The sequence below is a fragment of the Tauraco erythrolophus genome, chromosome 3 (genome assembly GCF_009769465.1).
Source record: "Tauraco erythrolophus isolate bTauEry1 chromosome 3, bTauEry1.pri, whole genome shotgun sequence".
Taxonomy (NCBI): Eukaryota; Metazoa; Chordata; class Aves; order Musophagiformes; family Musophagidae; genus Tauraco; species Tauraco erythrolophus.
Genome location: NC_141467.1, coordinates 22,438,699 through 22,455,063, shown reverse-complemented (window position 1 = coordinate 22,455,063; position 16,365 = coordinate 22,438,699). Strand labels below are relative to the sequence as shown.

The 16,365-nt window shown below is 37.0% G+C and overlaps 1 protein-coding gene across 1 annotated transcript in view; it reads right to left on the bottom strand.

Moving 5' to 3' along the window:
* Positions 1-15,033, bottom strand: part of CTNND2 (catenin delta 2) — a 566,505-nt gene extending 551,472 nt beyond the window's left edge. The window contains exon 1 of the mRNA XM_086609047.1: positions 14,905-15,033. Coding sequence (XP_086465173.1) covers positions 14,905-15,033 — 129 coding nt within the window. The remainder of the gene's footprint in view (positions 1-14,904) is intronic.
* Positions 15,034-16,365: the final 1,332 nt, after the last annotated feature.

The following is a 16,365-nucleotide window of genomic DNA, read 5'->3' as shown; positions in this document are numbered from 1 at the left end:
GCTGCTCTAAGATTGAAATTCTCCTCAGCTTTCCAAGTATCAGCCTAAGTCAGTATCATTCACCAACTTGCTGAGGGTGCATTCCATTCAATTCTGTCACCCAAGTCACTGAAGAACTGAATAGCCTGAGTACCAGGACTAATCTTCGAGGTATTCCTCTTCTTACTGTCTGCTAACTGGTCAAACTATTGATTACTACTCTTTCAGTACAGTAGTCCAGCCAATTTTCAGTCCATTCAATAGCCAGTCCATGCTTCCTCAACTTACTGTTGACGACAGTGTGGGAAAAAGCATCAGAAGTTTTATTAAAGTTAGTTGTACCATATCACACGTGCTCCTCTCATTCACAGTCAGACACTTTGCGGTGGAAGGCAATCAGATCAGCAAAACACTAACTGCACTTCAGAAACCTGTGTTGATTCTTCCCATTCACCCTCTTGCCCTTCACATGTCTAGAAGCAGGTGCCAAGACGACGTGTTCCATGATCTTTCTGGGGACTGACACTGACCTGACACAGCCTATAGATCCCTGGACCACTCTCCTCTTTCGTAAAGACTGGTATAATGTCAGCCGCCTCCTAGTTCTCAGGACTTCCCTCAATTACCATGTTTTTTTTTTCTTGGACAATAGCTACCTTGCAGTCCCATCACCTGAACGAGCTCTTGTCAATTTTGGCATAGAGTCCCAAGAAGCTGAATACACTCGCTTTCTCTAAACGGTCCCTAACCCATGGCTTCTCCATGTTACTGTCCCTGTCTGGGAAGAGTTAAAAAAAATATGGGAAACTTCTGCCTTTTCTGTGTTGTATGCCATTAGACGGCCTCTAGCATTCATCAATGGATGTACGTTTCCCTGAGTTCCCTCAGGTAAATACTTGCAGAGTCCTTTCCTGTTATGTTATGTCCTCAAGTTCAGCTCCAAATAGGCTTTGGCCTTCCCGATTTCAATTTGCCTTCTCCAGATATAATGAAGGAGAAATTAAAGTTACTATATGAAGCATTCTATGGTAGAATTTCATTCAACTTCTAGATCAGAACATGAGTAAGGTCAGAAATCAAATTCTACATTCTTTGAAGGAATGATGTAGGCTTTTTCTTCACTGTCATAAGGCATTGCATGTTAAAACTTTCATCCAGCAGGGAATGCAGATGACAAATTTCTGAAAAGTCTCAGAAACTTTGCGGAAAAAGAAATGCAAACAGGTTAAGTTTTTCCCTACTATAAAATAGCTAATATGCCATTAAAAAAAAAAATACAGCTGCTGACGATCTTTTTAATTCAAGTTAATTCAAAGTAATTGAAGTATGCTTTCTTGTACTGTGCTTTTCAGTAACGAATAGAAACACTTCGAGATTTGCACGACATTGTATTATTTAAACCAATTAATCTTGACCTCCAGGGAAAAAAGGCAGTATTAGACCACAATTGCAAGGACACATTGCCTCCGTAATTTGAGGACTCTTTCAAGCACACACTGAGAAAACAAATGCCAAGAAAAACACACTCAAATAGGATAGAACATCCAGAATAATCAAATTAAAATCAGAATTATTTTAACTAATATTTGCATCTTTGTCAACATTAATACGATCCTTTTCAATGTTAACCTGAAGATTCACACTTTTCCTAAGTCAGTCCATTCAATCCACACTTACCACCATCACTGATGAGAGGAAGATCCCCTATGCCTATTTTTCCCTTTTCAGGTAAAGCTGATTATGAATGCATATCAGAGATCAAAAAAGACAATTGAAAAAAAAACATTCAAATCGAAGTCTGACAAGACAGAAATCTTCACAAATATCTAAAATACTAAACAGAAGAGAGATAAATGAATATGCTTTTAATAAAAGACTTTACTCCTCTGTAGGCACACGTGCACTGCTACACTAAAAGGAGCCACTGACTGTTTTCATACATGCATGAACTATGCAAACAGAGCAGGTACAGCAATAATGCCCATGTGTATTAACAATACAAGATTCATGAAACAAAAATACTATTATTTTTTAATACTCTACCAAATGAACCAAGAAAAACATTAACATTTATTATCATATGACATGTTCGCATCAGGAAAGGCTTGTAATGAGAAGAAGTACAGGTTATTAGAAGAACTAATAATGAAAAAAAATTAAAAGGGCAAACATTCAGGTTCATAAGTTAGACCACAGAAAAGCTTGCATATTTTTTCCCTTTAACAGTTGGCCTCATAAAAAAATATGACCTATGACTGTAAATCTTGCATTATAACTACACACTAACAGCCTACCTTGTTAAATAAAAGGCAACAAAAAAATCATCAAGGGACACTATACACCATTCAAATTTACAGTAAGAAACCATAAAGCAGCTCTTTGCATGACCACAGATAAACTGAGAGGGAGTAGATACAGTTGTCAACCCATGAAAATCAAAAGCTAAACAGTACGTGGTGGGGCAAAACAAGAAGAGTAAGCTTCACATGGATCTCATCACAGACAAAAAGGGGAAGGAACACCCAGGTTTCTGTTCAGACTAAACTGATGACAACCACACAGATTTCCTTCAAACCTTTTATTCCCAATGCATAACGGAAACGCAACTAGGTATGGTCTTCACAAACCAAAGTGCACTAAAACTACCTGACAGTGGCAATTCTCTCTCTCACACACACAGAAACAATCGAGCAAGGTTTTAAGTATTGGACAATTTCTCACCCCAAATAAGGGAATACAGATGCATACCACCCAACTACTCATGCAGAAAGTACTTCTTCATTTGTGTATATGCTTTTACACATTTGTGGAATAAACTGTAGTTCACTTTCTAAAATTAAATGAAAAGTGCTTAGTGGACTTATCACCAGCCTTTAAATATTCATCTATTACTAAATAAATAAGTATATTTGAGCCATTCGTTTAGTTTAGCTTCTCTGCATTTAGGTAGGCATCACTGTGGCATATGCTATAGATGAAGTTATATTTCTGTGCCTGACACTGAATCTGGCACATAAAAGTGCAGCTCCAGTAGCGATGCTGATTCAATATCAGCAAACAGGCGCTGCGTCAAACCTCAGTTTGAGCGGCTATCACATTTATTACAGACAACTGTCCATCTTCTACAGTCCATCATTCAGCCTCAGCGTGAAAACCCTCTGAAGGGAATGCTGGTGCTACATATAAGCTGTAGGGTTCTTACAAATCTTTATAGACTGCAGTGGGGAAAAGTCACTGTTATGTACATCTTTTACAATACTTTTCAATCTTAATATGCATCACAGTGGTACATCCAGTCCTACTTTCAGAGACAGAAGCATTCACCTAGTGTTATACCTGGTTTTGTAACACATTTATGTGCACACAGAAAGGGCTTAGGATGAAACTACACTGTTAATTTAATCTCAAGAATTTATTCATTCTTTAAATAAGGCTTTAAAGCCTACTAGAGAATGTGGAAGCAGGAAGAAAATGTTGGTTATCATACAGGTGCAGCAGCATATATAGTGGTGAAAGGTTTCAGAGAAGTGCCCATGCACATGTTGCAGCCAGAGCTGCATCTAACTCCCTTCCCGCAGTTGTAGCCATGCAGAAAACACAATCTATCACAGCTTTTTCCATGAAAATCTTTACCCAGTGGAACAACATTTTGGAGCTGTACCAGAAGACCGTCTTACATTGTGGCAGGAACGCATACTGTTTGGTTGGTCCTTGACACAATTTGTGTTAAACTAACAAACAAAAACCTAATGCAAAGAATCATCTCTTTACATAGCGCAGGTTACTGAAAAAATATAGCAAGAGGAACAGTATCCTCTATTTTCTGTGACCCGGTACAAACAGAACAGCATAAACTGTGTTGGAACAAGTTTTCATGTGCAAGAAATTCTTTGTGAAATAAAAATAGAAGCTTTTAAAAATAAAAATAAAAAAGCAATAGTTTGAAGGGTCCATTTGTCCCCCTCCAAACAAAATTAGTAATCCTGTGTTAATTCAAAATTATTCAATTCTGGAATATAAAAGTTTTGAAGATATTAATTCATAAAAATTGTTAAGCTACTGGTGGACAGAAGAATGCAATAAACCTTCAATTTTGTCAAACCTAGTACAAAACAGAATTTTCAGGTGAATCTGCTGACTTACTATAAAGAATCAAGCCTATTTATAGTATCAGATGCAGTTATCCCCAAGTGCTCTGTCAACAAAAGCCTCAAACAATGACCTAGACTGACAATGAAGTGAACAAAGGTGAGTTTAACTACATACAGGAAAGATAGTATTAAGGGGGGGGGAGACAAAAAAAAATCCCCTACCACTTTGAAAAAGGAAAACAGTACTTTCCTGGGGTACCAGTTGTAGCACCTGAAGCATAGATGTACGTCAGTAAATAACTATGCACTAAAAATATAAACGGGATTTTACCAAGAGGTGTTGCTATGCTGGAATCAGACGGGGTGAAAAAAACATGTACCAGTTACAAGGCAGCATACAGCACAATTCTTAAATACACCTATTTACATCAATTATGAAATACATAGAAGTGAACAGATAAAAGTCAGAAAATTTTTCCATTCTGCTTTTTTTTTTTTTGCTTTATTTTGCACTGAAAAAATTTTGCTCAAAAATGCTTAACAACACGAACGTAAACTAAAAGACTTCCTAGGTGAAGAGGCTGGTAATGGTATACAAAAGGCTAGATCTAAATCTTAATTACACAATCAGGTACATAATTGCACTGTGTTACTGTTGGGGTAGATGGATAATCATGACCATGGGATAACACTGGAACATGAATTGCAGGTTAGTGTAATAAGAGTATCACACTAACGACCGAAATGTCATCCCAGATTAACCAGATCATTATATTGGAGGGTGCTAGATACCCAAGGAAGGAAAGCTCAATAAAGACAGGTACTAGTTATGCCTAAGAGAGAGAACTGTCTGAAAAATGTAAAGAATAATGCTTTATGAGGACTTAAGGAAAACAAATGTGGGAGCTGAAGGAACAGAGATTAAATTTGAGAAGTACGGCTCACATTTTTAAACAACTAAGGAAACAGACTACAAGAAGCTACGCATGATACGACAATCCAGACCGAACAAGTTGAGGCAATACTAATAGAAATATTACTTTGTATGCTGGCAAGTAGATAACCAGTGGCAGTTATTCACTTACAAATGCTAGTGTCACAAGTTAAATTTACCCAAAAACGTAAAATTCTGCACATGAGAAAATAAGATTCCATACCACATTGCGTAAAATAAGGGGACTAAGGGTTGTCACTGACCAAAAAACACCCCTGCCCCACACCCACAAGGAAGGAAAGCTCCGAAGAGATAAACAGAATCTACCTGACCTGAAGGCTCAGGGGAGAATGATGACATGATTGATCACTACTGTTGAAAAGGAAGCCAAACTCATCTCAATGCCAAAGGAAACCCAAGGGTGCCTTTGTTGTCGACAAAATGACTATATCAGCAAAGTATTTCAACTGTTTGCATAACCACCTGTCTCTGAATGAAAGGAATGTAGACCCAGAGCAAAAAAAAAACTCCTTGTAGGGGTGCTTCTGATTAAAATAATGTAACTTCCATATGTATTGGATTTGTTTAGAAATTATGATCCTGTAACTCAAGAGCATCTTTACTCATGTAACTGCAATAGCTATTTAGCTTATCGTTTTATACTGCTCTGTAGAGCCCAGTCATTCCCTCAGCAAGTGACTTTGCCTTCTGTGATTCCACAGACAACCGCGTAGACCTGAGGAAAGCACGTTGGGCTGGGATATACCTGCTACCAGAGGAGCCTGGCTCCCCAGCGGCTGCTGGCCTGCAGCTCCAGGCGCGAAGAACAGCTCACTCTATCGGGCTCAGAGAGTGATGGAGGAAGGAATATGTTCCCCATCCCGGGGCTTGCTGGATAGCTTTATATGAATTATATGGGGCACTTACTGAACAAAGTAACAGCTCAGCTTTGTACCAGGTCTGCAAGACCTCAGGACTGAACCTTGCCAGGCTTTGTCTGAACTTCTCCTGACCTGCCTGCAGCTTTGTTTAACTTGGTTTAGCTGTAACAGCAATTTTTATAATTGAGCAGGTGCCTTATGGCTCATTTGTTACGACCATAGTTTACACCTAGAAGTACCAAGCAGTCGTTCTGCATAGAGCGAGGTATTTAATGGCATTAACATGATGAGATGCAAGCCTGGCATGATAGCAGTGGTGCCTTCAGAAGTGAAGGCAGAGTAGCATAGCACAGACCCGAAGGGAAAAGAGATGGGCCACCAACTTGGCACTGGAGGCCCCACGGCTATCAACAACTCAGCCAGACTAGCACAGGGAGTGTATACGTGGTTAAGCCCAATATAAATACCAAACAACAAACAGAAGAGCTCTGAAGAGAGCTGTGGGCTTCAGCTGACTTCAACACACACGTTCCTTCCTGGTGACTGGGGGATGCTCAGCGTTGTCACGATGGTGAGCATATTCAAGGTAATGAGATTCACATTTATATTGCATCAGGTGTATATTGCAATTGCTATACTCCGCTACGTGTCGTTTCTAATTAAATTGTGATTTGAGTGCACTGTTGTGTCACTGTGCTAAATCAAAATCCCCTGTAACTGCAAGTAACTTCAAATTAAACTTTGCATTATATATTAAGCCTTCCATATGCAGAATATCTAAAAGAAAATGGTCAAAGAGTATTGCACTATGACAAGGTCTCAACAAGAGAAAAAGGTAACATCCCAGAAAAGAGATTTCAAAAATTAAGCTGCTATCATCTCATCATATCTATCCTTTAAATTAAAAAAAACCCCACACACAAAACACCAAACAAAACCACAAAACACCAAACAAAACAAAACAAAAACACCAAACAAACAAACAAAAAAAAACACACCACCAAACAAAACAAAATAAAAACTTCCAATGAAATCTCACAAAAAATAAAAAGGAGGAAAAAAACTCCTTGGATCTCAGGACTTGGATTTGCTGTTTGCACAGAAAACGAAAATGTATGTATAGAGAGTAGCAGGGAACCCATGCAAAAAATCTGGCCCTATTGTTTTGGAGCCTCCCTCCAAAACAGAGTGAGTGATCTTCTACTAAAAATGCACTGCCAACCCTCAGGGAAAGAATTATGAATTGAGCAATGAATTTGTGTAGAACTTTGCTACAAATCTTCAATATTACTTTTTTTTCAAAGATTAATCTCTTTTGCTAGCCTTTTACCCCTTCACACTGGAAAGGTTCTCATCAGAGGCAATTATAGAGTAAGTTTCTGTCACCAGAAATTTCAGAGATAAATACTTCATCACAGGAGGGAAAAAAGAGAAGTACATGCTACACAGTTAAAATCAATTTAATGTTTTATCATAGTTATATATCTCTCAGTCAAACTTAAGCTTCTTTGAGTAGTAACGTACCTTAACTCTCAGGTACAGATTTAAGTTTAAACTTAGCTTAGCATTTGCTGGGTTCTAGTTTTCTTGTTTGGGGATAAAGAGAATTGTAACATATTTTATCAAAGTGTAATATGCATAGCATTCAACTACGTGTTAAGTAGTCTTTTCTAGGAATATGAAAGATTTAAATTACCCAAAAAAAAGATACAGTCTCATTTAGCAGTAAATGCATCAGGAGTTGAAAACGCCACGGTGTGAGAAAACACACAGAAATAGATGAGAAAACACAATAGAAGTATTCAAGTTTTCAAAATGACATAAAAGGAACAAAAATTGCTAAAACGACAAAAACTAAATCTCCTTCAAAAAACCCTTTCAAAGCTGAAGTTGTAAGAGGAAGCTGCATGAGAAGTACTGGCAAGACAAGTTCAAGAAGGGTCACTGTGGAATCTGGAGAGTGCTTTTAGTGTTTTTCTTTCATTTCCAAAGAAGAGAATACAGAAGAAATAAAACCAATCACTAACTGAAATGTTCGCAATTTGGGCTTTTAACAGCACTTTCTTTTCTCTGTAGCAGAGGTATACGTGTTTTGAAAGCAATGGGCTTCATATATTTTCTATGCAAATGAAAATTACTATTGATGGATATTGCTTAACCTGAGCACAGAAAGAGAAGAACACTAGAAATAGGTAAGGTAGCCAAGTCTCAGGAACATAAAGTATACAGAAACACGACTGTGACTTCCTTTTAGACAAGGAAGTGGGGCAGAGTTGGGAGAGACGCATCCAAAACCTCTGCTCCAGACATGTAAATAAGAGTGTTACATTGGACTTTCTGTATCAATTCTAAATACTACAAAAAAGTTAACTAAGCCCATGGTTTGAAATACATTTTTACAGCAGCTGTGCTAAAAAGTTCAATCCTTAAAAACAAGTCGGTAAATTGATCCAACCACCCTTCACCAAAAAAGAAAACAATACACTCAACATTCCATAATACAAAGCTGCCTTATCTTTTCAGATGGTTATTTCCAACTCACTCCCCTTCCCAGCAGCATTCCCCACACGGCTGTGTAAGTCCACCTTTGTCAGTACAACAGAGGGTCCTGTGTCAGTACAAGAAAAAGCACAATTTGACTAGCCACTTCTAACTATGTTAAATCAGTTTAGAACTCCCTCTCTAGTGACTTTACGGTGAGATTGAGCCATGTATTCTGCTATGCTGATTAAAAGACTTGGGTTTAGGCATGAAAATATTCTACTTTTATAAAAGCCCCAAAGAATGATACCAGAGAAAAAGAAATTAACTCTGTTAAAATATTAGAACTTAAATATACTAAAATTTAAATTCTACTGAAATTGAGATCAACATTACTACTTTCTTAGGGTATTTTTATTCCAAGTTTGAAATTCTTCCACTAATGTCAAAAAAAAAAGTTAAGGCAGAAGTGCTTGTTGATCAGCAAAAGTATGTTCAGATACTGGCTGCATGATAAGAAAGGATATTTTGCCTTTCTTTATTATGTCCTTTAATAGCGCTTTAAATTAGCATTAGACTAGCATTAGCTGTCGCTAAGTGGCATTCTACCCAGCTTCTCTGAAATTCTTGGCTTTGAACTATTAATTTTTAACATTACTTTAAGTCAAAAGAGTAGCATATTTAACTTTAATTTTATTCTGATAATTGGAATTTTCTTCCCTCTCTTCAAAGATGGTTTTGCTAGGAAGAAATATTCTCTCAATACTCTTCTATCAGACTAAACTTTCACAGAAGCCTTTCCACTCCCAGCTGATTTTAACCAATCCCAGAAATATATATTTTGGATTATCAGCACATCCTTTTATTGGTGAAGTAATTTTTAGCTTCTTCATACTGCATCTATACAGCTATGGTGTCTTTGGCATGACTTATAGGATACGGGGTTCTGAATAGGAATTACTTGTCTAGGTCGCCAGTCTTGTAAACTGGTTTCCTGAGGAGCACAATAAGAATACACTCACAGCTGTTTCAAAGAACTATGTGAAACCAATCCCTGATGAAATCAAGAACTTGAGAATCCTATAGAGCAGGGCGCATAGTAAGTATATTAAATGATTTCCTTCTTCACCAGGCACTGTGATGACGTTCTTCAAAACTTCTCTACTCAACTCCCCATTTCCAGCAGCGGAATCGTACATCTCAAAAGCAGTCTCCATCAACTTGAGGATGTACCAGGGAAGCACACAGTGTACTCGCAAACTTTGTATTTCAATAACACGTTCATCCATCCAGCAATTTAGAAGTGTGGCATCCACTATACAGACTTGTGCTACTCAAAACATATCATACAGCCAAGTCTAGTTCTTATCTAAAATCAATATATTAATGAAAATAGCAAAAAGGAAGAGGAATATATCCCTGAAACATTTTAAAACCTCATTGGAAACAAGGGAGTTCTTTAACTAAGGAAGTGAATATATTGACATGCTGCTTGAGAGATGACTAAAGAAATATATATTGATTGAGTATAATTAGCGTGGGTCTGAAATAGAGCTGCTAAAACTTTTAAAGGCAGAGATAGAGCCTGATGTTTGCGGGGAAACAAGACACGAATATATCACAATTAAACCTATTTAGAAAAGCTGCAGAATACTTAAGGTTACTAGAGTAATTACTGGTTCCTGTAAGGCAAGAATGAGATTTTACTTTGGTGAATACCATGTATTACAATACAGCATGCATTATATTAGGGAAAACAGCTGCAAAAGTCATTCTGTGATCAGACTTGGGGCTCAACACTTGGATGACTGTGTGACGTGCTGTGACCTGCTGGTCAGGCTAGATGATTTCACAAGTCTCTTCTGGCCTTAAAACCTTAAAAAGTAGTCTGAACTGAAACATCCATCTAGATATGAGATTTTGTGTGAAAACTTCAATCATGATATAAAGACATGGGAAAAACAATCTGGCAGAGCCAAGAAAGAAATTAAATCTTTCAACTTCTACAGCCATTTCTATCTGCAGTTTTATTTACATATATGATATGCCTAACATAAGCAAACCTGTTTCCAAAGAGGACATGTACGTTCACTTATGCCAAGTATATTATCCTTGTTTAATACTGGCATGCATTACAACGCTTAGTCATTATTACCCTGTATGTGTTTTCTAGTCTATTTTTAACAACAATTTCTTGGTAACAATATTGGTAAATATTTAAAAGTAACAAAAGTTAGTTTAGAAAAAATTTAAGTCTTATAAAGCTGGGATGTTTTTAACCCTAAAGATGACACTCTTATTTGTGTCTTAGTCAAAAAAAAAAAAAAAAGAAAAAGTGCACTATCAGCAACCATATCAAAGCCAAAGACTTCTGTTTTCTCTAGAATCAGCATTATGATACAAAGACTATTAATCAATCATTTATTTAAGCAGTGTGAGCAATATTGCAAAGGTCCTAGAGCCTAAGTTTTCTGGAGAGAGAGGGAAATGAAGACAGGCGTCTGGAAATAAGTATCTTTATTTGAAATAGGTAGATTTAAAAAAGATTCAAAAGAAATATTAAACATTACACAATTTGTTCTTTGCGTAAGTTTTCCAAAAGAGAAAGAGCTGTTCTCTGAAACAGGCTACTACTAAGATGGTAAAGAAAACAAGTCACAAAGGAACTAAAACAAATGTATGATACCGAGTTGAATATAGTTGTCAGTGCTTCAAGATGAATCTCACTCTTAGGAAATTATTTTATCTCATGTTCTCCTACTGTTTTTTTAAAAAAAAAAATCTGCCAAAAGAGAGTAGCTTCTGTATGCCAAGAATCAAAGTACTGTGAACCACATACGTCAGGAGACTTCCAGGAAAAGCATCAGCTTTACTACATATTTACTCAAAAGGCTCTCCAGCAGCTATTTCTACCTTCAAAACAGCATTATCAATAGCCCTCTTTCCAGGAATTAAATTTTAACACCGAGTGAGATCAGAAGTCTCTTGCACAGGTGGAAATTCCCAATCAGAAACATAGCATGCTTTTTGCAGAAGAAATAGTTGTATCCATCACATATGTTCTCACAAATCAGAGTCCTGATATCTCACTCACTTTGTTGAAGAATTTTTCCGATATTTACAGACACAAAAGTAGATGACAATGCAGAAACAGAAACGGCCTTGTTTTCTAAAACCTATGAAGCATTGGACCAAATGTGTTTGCCACTATAAAGAGAAAATATCATCATAAAGAGAAAATCCTTCACACACAGATATTTAAGCACATTTTATACAGCACGGAAAACTATTTGTCTAGTCATTTAATACTGCTTGATGATTTCTCTTTAAAGAACTTGATTCTGACTGTCTAAAAAAACCCAAACAAAGCCATAAAAAAAACTCAACAGTTTTCACTTTCGCAGAAGTTAACTCTTCCTCTTCACAGGGACAGCTTCAAAGCATGTAAGCCAAAGTTCACTGCCTGGCATCTCACTATTTCTTAGGCATACGATGTTTGATTCTGACCTCCCCTCCAGCAGTGCCTGCTGACCTTAAGAAAGTTAGCAGCAAAGGAAAAAAAAGATGGATTCATATTCTTTATCCATCACTACTTCTTAATTGCATCTCAGAAGTCTGAAACCCAAAAGTTTTTCAGCACACTTGTTCAGAGGTAAAACACAAATGAAATGGCTTGTACAGTAAAGCAAGGAGTTCAGGATTCAAATTTCCTAAAAATCAACTTAACTCCTCAACAACGAAATACGGGCTTCAAATCCTATTTTGACAGAAATCCTCACCTTGAAAAGCACATGGCTAGATCTTCTGATCCAGTCATGACCAGCATAAATGCCAATTTACATTTGACATATCAAGCACAATTTTTTAGACCCAATAAATTTTTCAAACCAAGTAGATCTGTTCCTCAAAACAGGACAGCGCAGGGATATATGGTCTTCAAACTAAGCATAGCAAAGATTTTCTGAATAAACCATTTATGTTTCACATAGGACATTTAAGTAGAGTAAATAAACATCCGTGACTTCTTCTCTGTGCCTTCTTTCACATATCCTGCCCTCTTCAAAGACTACAAACACCTATCACAGTCATCAATACCATAAATCCCGCAGTCTACTCTGTTGTGATCACTCAAAGACAATGTTCTAGTTATTTCATGAGAAGTAGCCCACAAAGTTGCCACAAATGTTCCAAGAGAATTTAAGATAGGAAACTTCAAAAAGTTAAGCATCAGACCAGATCAAGAAAACATAATATATTTGATTCATCAAAACATACCTTCATTATGAACTCAAACATATTCTTCTTTATTAGAAGTACTTTTAAATAACTGTGTTCATATTTCTAAAACTCTATTTTTGGCTACAGTCAGAGGGCACATAAAGCAAAATCACAAACCATGCAGTAAAGTAATTCATTCCTTTTTCTAAAAAGCAGAGGGCTACTCATCTGAACAGCCAGTTAGAAACTTACTTCATTTACTCCCCTAACGCTGAATCAGTGCAATGCATTTCATCTGCCTGAAGAGCGGGATGGTAGCCTTGCCTAGAATTCCTCCAACAGAACATTAAATAATGGAAGTCTGTCAAAACCCACAATGTTGTGGGGAATAGAAAAACCCAAAAGCAGGACTGGGGTTTATTTTTTCTTTCAAACCTTTACTACAAAATAAAAAAGAATATTGGAGTTACATGGCTTTCCCAGCAGTGAGCGTGCCTGAACAGAAATGTGTGCCACTAAGCTGAATTTACTGAATTCACCACATACTCTGAGGAACGCATTCAGACCCAAAAGAAAATCAGTCTCATTTTTGAGTTAGTACAGTCTTCCAGCTTCAAGACAGATTTGACTAGAGATTACTTGTCAAGAAAGAAGTTTACTTAACAGAACACCCGTGAAATATTGGTGCCCTGTACCATAATACTTCAAGAGATTATCTTGTGAGTCAGCAGTACCTCAGGTTACCTGGCTAGCTGTTCTTGGTGATAAGGGAATGCAGAACTCCTTTATTACAGGCTCCTTTCTGCTATGGTTCACAGGAATCAGAAATAACTTTGCTAATATTTTACCACTAAAAATCCTTTTCATCTAGTGGATTCAGCACCAACTGCCTTTAGTACTCACTTCACTGATTTACAGGGCTGGGAGGTTCGGTTGCACAATACACGACCAAGTATAAACTAGGAGTATCATCACAAACCCCAACAACAGAGAAGAAATTCCCACTATTCACTACTGTGTTTCACATTCTAACAGGCCATGCAGCCTATCTTCTACCTATGTAACTTCCTTGTACATTTTTTCAACATCAGAGAGTCAAAAGCTAAGGCAGGTATTTTTCTTCAAAATAATACAGTAACACAGCCTGAAACACTGGTACATGCCCAAGTAAGGCTATTGTCCTGGAAAATAATATGCATACAAACATCTAAACCATGAGTAATTCCAATACAACAACATGACAGAAATCTTAAGACAAAACTCCACGTTAGACTTTTCTTTCTTGCACTCCTTTTCAGAACCAGAAAACATGACTTTAACCTTAAACATCCAAAAGAGGGAACTGGCACATATCAAAAAAAAAAAAAAAAAAATAATGAAGAGCAAGGTCAGAATTTTTATAAAAGCCCAATGACTCAACAGCTATTACTCCAGTGGTGTTAGATATGGTAAGATGAATTAATGCATTAATTTTACTAAAGAAGCAGTGAATGTCTTAGGCAGGGAAAGATCACTACTTCATAATTGGAGAACCATTTTAGACACCTCCAGCAAGGAGAAAGCTAACTAAATGCAGCTATCTTTTAATGTCTCTCTTTAGGATATCTGTGGCTGCTGTTGAGCCAAATGAGGTAGTGAAGGAAACCAGGTGTTTCATGAACTGATGTACATGTAACCATCTTCTGATGTACAAACAGGCACTAAGCAAAATCTCAGACACTCAGTCCACAAAAATTTACATTAAAATGCCAAATCCGTCTTATTAGAATTGAGCAGAGAATCACACTAAAGACCTTTCTTTCAAAAATTTCTAATATTTTTTGTTTTAATCATCCAAGGCTGAAAGTCTTTGTCTCTATCCAATTTTACCCTAAAATAATCTCACATCAAGTTTAAAAAAAAAAAAATACACATATATATGTTAAATATTAAAATCTCAGGATTCTTATAAATCCTTTTAACTAAAAAGTCTAGGTTAACACATCTTCTCCACAACTACTCATTTGTCTATAGTTCTTATGACATGCCTATATGCTGTAACTCCACATGCAGATTGCCAACAAGAAAAGGAGAGAGCTCGGAAAAACACCGTTCACAGTAAAGACCGAAAGTGGAGGAAAAAATGAACAGTTAAACTAAATGGTTTTAAATTAATTGTAGGACAGTACATGGAAGTATACTAAGACATGAGAAAATATGTAACATTCTTTGTAATATGCATTTGTGAACTAAATTATTCAGATATCAACTATGAAACCTTTCAAAAAGAACACTAAATCATATTATTGTTTGCTAGCCCACGGATGCAGCACTGGCATACCTGTTCTTTAACTGAAGCTAGAATGGCAGAGGTTGTCTCCGTTTCAGAGCCATCACCATTGGATGTGTTCAACACAGGACTAAGGGAACTTGTCTTGTCAGAAGACGAGGGCTGGTCTGGAACAGGCATAGTTTCTGCAGTTTATGGGAAAACAAAACCATGATTTTGTTACTAGAAACCTGATACATATCAGAAACCATATGCATATAAGAATAATAATACTAATTTAAGGAAAAAATTGTAGACCATACTTCTGTTCTGTAATACAGAATTAATAGATCACATTTAAAACTAAAACTAGTTCTAAATTAATTATAAAACAAAATATTAAATCATCTCCCAGTCTTACTCCAAAATATTTACAACAATACATTTGGAGAGGATTCAAATAATTTACAGCTGTGATTTTTGTATAGCATTCCAGTGGCAGCATCCCACATGAAATTACAGTATCATGAAAGTAATGAATCATGAAATGCTTTGCAAACAGAAGGCCAGGAAATGAAACATAAGAGAAATATAAAACATCTAGTGTTGACTTTCTAATGCGCATGATTATTTAATATGTATTCTATTTTAAGCCTAGGTAACTAACTTCACCTTTCTTCTAGTCTAGAAGGTGATTTTGACATTTCATCAGAGTATTTTTGAGAAAAACAGCACGCTACTTCTTATGCCATTTTTAAGACCTGTTAAAAAAGCAAAGATTCTTAGCAGTTGAAGGAATTTCTAGTACTATTTTTCAAAGAGGAAAATTGTGGTGATGACTGTGGAAAGATTTATCTTTCTGAAGGCTAAGCTATAGCGTAGCATCTCTGTTTAAATGTCACAGCAGGCACATCTCTGCAGGCAAGTTGTGCCACATTCCAGAAGTAAAGGAGCACAGAGGCAGCTTGTATGGTTATGCACAGGATCACGTTCACGTGGGAGCTGGCCAGAATTATTCTGTGGAGGAGAGCTGCCCCACAGGCTGCCAGCTGGATGGTTCTCCTAAAGAGCAGATATTCAGAGGGATGCCATCAGAGGGGTCACATGCACAGCACTCATCATTCACATCAATAGCAAAACTCCTGCCTTGGCTCCATTCTGCTTTTCAAAGCCCATGTTTTTACAAAATAGAACTTTTTCTGGAAGAAATAAGAAGTTTGAAAAGAGTGCAAAAGGGTAGTCAATAAAAGCAAATACAAAATTCAATACACAGAGCAAGCATCCCCACACTAGTTTGCCATGGAAATTAGGGCTCTGAAGGAAGGGGAGATGACGTTCTTCTGTAAAGCTTTGGCTCTGGAGCCACAGTGCTGCCCGAAAACACTCATTCAGCCCAGCTGGGTAGCCTTTTCTAAAAGCTCCCTGAAGCTCAGGACACTGGCATACATACAGAAGACAAAAACATGAAAATACAGATCATTCATAAGTCAGTTAGTTCTCATAAGAGAAGTCTCCCTGATTCTCAGGCTAGAT